The sequence below is a fragment of the Gymnoscopelus braueri genome (genome assembly GCF_963280865.1).
Source record: "Gymnoscopelus braueri genome assembly, chromosome: 3".
Classification (NCBI taxonomy): Eukaryota; Metazoa; Chordata; class Actinopteri; order Myctophiformes; family Myctophidae; genus Gymnoscopelus; species Gymnoscopelus braueri.
In genome coordinates this window covers 7,415,200-7,422,699 of record NC_137612.1, presented here as the reverse complement: position 1 = coordinate 7,422,699, position 7,500 = coordinate 7,415,200, and the positions used below count along the sequence as shown (strand labels likewise).

Below are 7,500 nucleotides of genomic sequence, written 5' to 3'. Positions count from 1 at the left end.
ACATGATTTGTTTAGTTTTGGAACACAGTTCTAATATGACCCAATGCTAAGATGACCCTATGGGATTTTCAAAGAAAAAAAAAATACTTCCTTGACCCAGGGGGTGGCGGGAGTTACCTCAGGACTTCACTTCTCTATAGACCAGTGGTTGTCAAAGTGGGGGACTTTGGGGGGGGGGGTACTTTGGGGTAAAAAAAAGAACATTTGGGGGTCCTTGACATGAAAAAGTTTGAAAACCACTGATCTACACCATTCAACACGATTGAACCAAACACAGAACCACACAACAATAACACGACACCTTGATAACAACAAAAAACTCCTGTCTTTATTAGAATTTATCTTTTTTTATTTCCCTCTCTCTCTCTCTCTCTCTCTCTCTCTCTCTCTCTCTCTCTCTCTGTGTCTCTTTCTCTCTCTTTCTCTCTCTCTCTCTCTCCCTCTCTCTCTCCCTCTCTCTCTCTCCCTCTCTCTCTTATGCATCGTGGCATGGTGGACGCGGCACTGCCCCCTAGTGGTGTTAGGTAGGGGACAAATCACAACACCGTATATTCTAGTCATCCCGAGCGAAGGTGATTATCGCTTCATTACGCAAAAAGATTTATTTACGTCCTCTGTTTGTCGTTTATCACTCATTTCCCCCCACTCCCTGTCTGCTTTGTTTGTTATCATTATTATTATTATTATTATTATTATTATTATTGTTTACATTACTATCCATAAACACCTACCTTTCACCTATAGCTCCGTTTCGAAACTCACTCTCCACTATTGGCTCCATGATTATGTTCTGCTGTATTGAGCCCCGGTCATTACCTTTTTCCGCACATCATATCCGAAAAGCAAAGGCAGTCCACAGTGCAAACAGAATTGTCGAAAAGTAAAATGTAAACGACAGGTTAAACCAAACGTTTAAAGGTAGGGTAAGTAATATATGTTTGTTAAAATAAGTGTTAAATAGCTCCATCTTGTGATAGTAATCATTGCCATAGAGTGTTTGTTCAGCAACAGTATTAAATAGGTCCATATTGTGGTAGTACTATTGATATAGAGTGTTTGTTTTTAACAGGATTCTCCCTGTCTCTCCACCTCTTTAGTAAGCAGAAAATGCCTTTTCATATCGGAATTCTGGACTTTTACTTGTAACAGAGTATTTCTATATTGCAGGATTGGTACTTTTACTTAAGTAAAGAATTTGAGTACTTTTTCCACCACTGGTTTCAACCCGTCGCTTGCATTGTCTGTTTGCGTTGTGGACCAGCTTTACTTTTCGGATACGATGTGCAGAAAAAAAGTAATAATCGCAACCATTCTCCGGTCCCGAGAGAATGGAAAATGAAATTGAATAGGCACGAGGACCAATGAAATTGAATGCTGCTCTTAGAACACATTTGGGCCCTTATAAGTCCCATCTGCCCTCTCTCTCCCTCCCCCCCTCTCTCTCTCTCTCTCTCTCTCTCTCTCTCTCTCTCTCTCTAACTCTCTCTCATTAACTCTCTCTCAAGCCAGTTATTTTGTCGTTTCCTGTGTCTCTTCACCATCTCTCACTTCATTCACGTGCACGCCCGCTCCGCTGTGTGTCAGTGCACATGGCTGCTGTGTGTGTGTGTGTGTGTGTGTGTGTGTGTGTGTGTGTGTGTGTGTGTGTGTGTGTGTGTGTGTGTGTGTGTGTGTGTGTGTGTGTGTGTGTGTGTGTGCAACAGACAACATGACAGCGTGATGAGTATCAACACCAGTGAGCTAACGCTGATAAACAGATTGATCAATCGATTCATCAATTGATCAATTGATTACTTAAGTAAAAGTTATCAGTACTACAATTAAGTAAAAGTACAATCGTCAAGTCAAATGTCATAATCGTGACACAGCCCTAGTGTTATTGCTATGTGTCCACGTCAAGCCCCCAGAACCCAGTGGTTTCATTGAAGCCAAATGGATATGCTGGCCATTTGAGGTATTGCAGGTGTGGCCAATGTACATGTACGAGCCCATGGTGCTCCAGTGTCGTCACTGAGGACCCAAATAGGCCGCACCCATCACATTTTCCAATACGTTTCCAACCCGGAAGAAGGGTTCAATTGGGCCCATGCGCTGGGTGAGCAACTCAATGCAAGTGGATGGGAGGCGATATCCGGTGCCCTCTCTATTATTTTTAACTCTATGGTCCACGTAGAACGTCTTTTGAGCGGGCATGGCACCAATGGTTTAAATTAACAAAGTACATTTACTGTACAAGTACTGTACTTAAGTACAATTTTGAGATATTTTTTTACTTTACTGGAGTATTTCCAATTTTCAATACTTTCACTTCTACTCCACTACATCTCAGAGGCAAACATTGTACTTTTACTCCACTACAGTGATTTAAAAACTTTAGTTACTAGTTACTTTGCAGAAACAAGTTATTATATTATAAAACATACATTAACCACTTTAGCCCTATTTTATACATACACTATTTGAAAATAGCCGATCTACAAGCTCACATCGCGTCCCGATGTGACGCGTTGTGAGCTTGTAGAGCTGCTATTTTCAAACATTTTAGTACTTTTACTTTTGGTACTTAAGTATATTTTGATGCCAACACTTTTGTACTTTTACTGAAGTAACATTTTTAACACAGGCCTTGTACTTGTAACACAGTATTTTTTATTGTGGTATTGCTACTTTTACTCAGTAAAATATCTGAGTACTTCTTCCACCGCCGCATGGCACCAGTCTTCCATCCATTTCTATGGTGAAGAAATGCCACGCCTCAGCACTCTCGACACCAGGTGTTTTTTTTTTACGCAGCTGGAAACAGTTCAACTTTTGGAGCAATTAAGGGCCCAGCTTCCTGCTTTGAAATTGAGTACATATAGAGCACCGAAGTCTGACGTAATTTACACATCCTACCTAGTTTGCGGTTTTCCACCCCCGTTCTGAATCCCCATAGACTTCTTTAATATCGCGTCAAATAAGAACTGTGTTCCAAAAATAAACAAATGATCCCGGCGGTTTGACTCTTATGGATATGAAGCATCAACTGACGGTGAGAAAACGCTAATGTTACTTCCGCCGAATTAGTTAAAATTTCGCCAGAAACAGACTGTATCAAATATGAGTGACTGACTATCATAAACGGTACAGAACCTCCCTGACAATATCGCCGACACTTTTGGACCACAATTCTTACATGAGACAATTCTAAGATGACACCATGTTCTCCATACATAGAGAAATTACTTTACGAACCAGGGGATGAACGAGTGACGTCAGGACTTCTGTACTCTACTATAGGAAGTGATAGTTCATATGAATGGCCAGTAGTTTTGCTGTTTTACCCCTGCTGGTGTCAGAAATATTTTTTCTCCATTCAAGTGTGTGGGTTTTTGACGAACTTTAGACTTGATTTTCTTACTTTAAACATTGTCATAAATACTATATGCTTCCAGTCGCTAGTTTAAAGTCTTCTTTCAATCACCATGATATGCGTTTTGGTCAATTATGGTCCCATTTATTAAAAAATGTACGATAAAGTAGGGTATGCTATTAGGAGGGGCGGGATGATTTGATTGACAAGCTACACAACCAATAGCATTCATTCCCTGCACCCGCTCTTGATTCACAAGCTACCCAACCAAAAATAGCATTCATTTAGCGATTGATTTCCGGTTGCTGGTATATATTAAAGATAACGGATTTGAAATCGTTGAAAAATAGGCTTCATTTACGGTCTGTAGAGTCGGGGGGCGTGACTTTGTCCATCTCTTTTATACAGTCTATGTTTTGGAGAGGAGAGTCGGTCATTTGATCGTCCTGACTGTAACGTGACACCCCGATAATTTACAACCCGAAGTTGGGTCGTTACCACAACCACAAGAAGTCAATGTTTACGTTGTTTTAGCTAAACTATTTGTGCTAATAACAAAGATGACAGGACGTTTGAGCAGTGAGCACCTCAATGGTTGACAGGTTGGAACAGTGCAGGCATCACACTGTGTGTGAGCGCTATGGACATCATATCCACACTGTGTGTGAGCACTATGGACATAATATCCACAGTCTTCGAATGCTATGAACATGATATCCACACTGTGTGTGTGTGTGTGTGTGTGTGTGTGTGTGTGTGTGTGTGTGTGTGTGTGTGTGTGTGTGTGTGTGTGTGTGTGTTTGTGTGTTAGCGCTATGGACATGATATCCTCAGCTAAAAAAAAGGTGTTCTCTATGCCTTGCTGATCACTATAGCAATGATTACCAAACTGAGGAAAAAGCTCACTAACCTGATACCTCACACTGTGTGTCTGTCTGTCTGTCTGTCTGTCTGTCTGTCTGTCTGTCTGTCTGTCTGTCTGTCTGTCTGTCTGTCTGTCTGTCTGTCTGTCTGTCTGTCTGTCTGTCTTTCTTTCTGCTTGCTTGCTTGCTTGCTTGCTTGCTTGCCTGCCTGCCTGCCCGCCTGCCTGTCTGTCTGCTTCTGCAATGATGTACATTTGGTTTGCTGTGTATTTGCTCATGAAAAAACAAGTCAGTATGGAGTGAATGATGCCAGACGTAGCGAAATCCTCCATTGAGGACGGTGGGATTACAGATACAATGTATCATTGTTGATGGCATTCATGTGTTCGCTTCCTGTCTTTAGTTGAAGGTTAGCGTTAGCATTGCGTTAGCATTAGCATTATAATGTTGTCAATCTCTTAAAAAATAAAACTCTGATCTACAAGCTCACAGTGCTCACAAACACACACACACACACACACACACACACACACACACACACACACACACACACACACACACACACACACACACACATTAATATATATATATATATATATATATATATATATATATATATATATATATATATATATATATATATATACATAAATATATATTATATATATATTATATATATATATATATATATATATATGACCGCAGTCAGCCTAACACACATCTATGCATGCACCCCACATATTAGTACAACTATCACTCATCCTGGTCATCGAAGGCACCAAAAAAAGCAGATCTACAAACCCACCACGTGTGGCCCTTAACTAATGATGTATTAGCGTTGATCATAGTGACTTCACCATTAATTAACATGAATTAATGATGAATTCCTGATGAATTCCTGTTGAATTAATGCATGAGTTAATCGAGAATTAAGCGTTAATTAAGTACTAATTATGTGTATGAATGGGCCCTTTAGGATTGTTTTGGTTTGGATTCAGCGTTCATTTGCAGCGTTGGCCTGTAATTTGTACTGTTGGTGTTGCTTCAAATTGTTGTTGGCACAATCTGTTAATTTTGTCGACTAAAACTATGACGAAAAACGTTTGTCGACTACCTTTTTTCACAAAAAAAAAAGTAAGCTATGATGACAAAAACTATGACTAAATATAGTGACGGCCCCCAATTAAAATACATTTAGTTGATTAAATCAACTGTAGATTTAGTTGCAGTGGTGTAAAGTAACTACGTATTTAACTCAAGTACTCTACTTGTGCAATGTTTAGCGACTTTTACTTTACTGGAGTATTTCCAATTACTCCACATCTCGGAGGCAAATATTGTACTTTTACTCCACTACAATTATTTGAAAACTTTAGTTACTAGTTACTTTGCAGATGTACATTATGCAAGGGATAATATATGGGGAGGTAGTCATTATTGAAATTTAAAGCCCGACAGGGTGATAGCCGAGGCGGAGCCGAGGTGCATTATCACCCTGAATGGCTTTAAATTTTACACGGCTACTCAATACATAAATAAATAAATAGACTCAAAAGTAACAACAAAACGAAGTATTTCCTTGCTTACGGCAATGAAAGTATTCCATAAGTATTGGGCTGGGCGGACAAGTTCGCCTCGGAAAACAAATGACAGTATTCCATAAGGTAAGGGGAAGACTCGCCCCAAAACACACTCACCCCTATTCTATATACCGTTGGATTTTCCTGTAATACCGCCGTATTTGCCCCGGGCGACTGTGTTTTGGGGTGAGTGTTTTGGTATTCCCCCGTTGTTGCGCCACGATAAACAAGGAAGTGCAGTGGATCAAATAGAATGACTTTTTGGTCATTGCATCGTCTATTTCTCACTTCAAATGTTTTCAAAAAAAATCTTGAGAGCAACGTTTAGTTGTAAATTACATTGTTTGTTTGTTTACATGGCTGTCATGTTGGATAAAGCATAAAACCAAGCAGCGCAGCTTGATATGAGCAGGTGTTCTGAGTCTCTGATTACACAGCGGTCCGTTATTGAGCTCATCGGTCATTATCCAGAAATAATGACCGATGATTGACCAATCAGAATCGAGCATTCAACCAAGCCGTGTAATAATGCATTATAAAACATACATTAACCATTTTTTACATGTGCTATTTTCAAACATTTTAGTACTTTTACTTTTGGTACTTTAAGTACATTTTGATACCAATACCTTTGTACTTACCTAAGTAAATTTTGAATTCCGGACTTTTACGACTAGAGTAGGCCTACTTCTACATTGCAGTATTGATACTTTTTCCACCACTGTTTAGCTCACTAACATCTTATGATACTTAGTCAACTACAACTAGACTAAAAGATTTCAGATGACTACATTGAATTTTATTCAAAAGACTGTGACTTAAACTGCGTCAAAATGTCCTGTATACCCGGCATACTGACACTAGGGTAAATGACCCAGCATAAGGATTGTAGGGGTTAAATGTGTTTAAGTTGTTCTGGAATCAGGGTCGCGACCCCAAAACAATCATCTGTAAGCTTGGCTTTCACTGACACAGTAATGGACAAAACACAAACACACACATAACACACACACACACACACACACACACACACACACACACACACACACACACACACACAGACACACATACACACACACACACACACACACACACACACACACACACACACACACACACACACACACACACACACACACACACACACACACACACACACAGAGCAGATGATGTTACTGTATGTTTTTTTTTGGTTCTTAAAAGCTATAAAGCACTTTATATAGTCTGACCCGCTGCTATTTAGATTACTGTGTGTGTGTGTGTGTGTGTGTGTGTGTGTGTGTGTGTGTGTGTGTGTGTGTGTGTGTGTGTGTGTGTGTGTGTGTGTGTGTGTGTGTGTGTGTGTGTGTGTGTGTGTGTGTGTGTGTGTGTGTGTGTGTGTGTGGTGGAGATAATGGGGCCATTAGCATTGTCTCCATTGTTATTGGGTTACGGAGACAAAAGACACTCTAATCCTGGGCCCCTTTTGACCGCACACACACACACACATTAGTGCAGGGTTGTCAGATGTGTCAGAGGCCGCGCTAGGATTTTAAACTGCCGGTCACCGAGTCCGGAATGATTACAATTTATTGGAAATCTGATAAAAATAACGGACATAATAATTTTTAATGCATGAATGATAAGCAGGTGCGTAAAAGGAGCCAATAATAACAGTTAGAATGTAAATGAGTAGGATATAGAAAACAATTACAGCTTCATCTTG

At 39.9% G+C, this 7,500-nt stretch overlaps 1 protein-coding gene across 1 annotated transcript in view; it reads left to right on the top strand.

Annotated features, from left to right (window-relative positions):
- ptprt (protein tyrosine phosphatase receptor type T) overlaps positions 1–7,500 on the top strand; it is a gene marked incomplete at its 3' end in the record, with an annotated part of 108,385 nt that overhangs the window by 37,091 nt on the left and 63,794 nt on the right. The window contains exon 14 of the mRNA XM_080425069.1: positions 516–572. Within this exon, the coding sequence (XP_080281195.1) occupies positions 516–572 (57 nt within the window). The remainder of the gene's footprint in view (positions 1–515; positions 573–7,500) is intronic.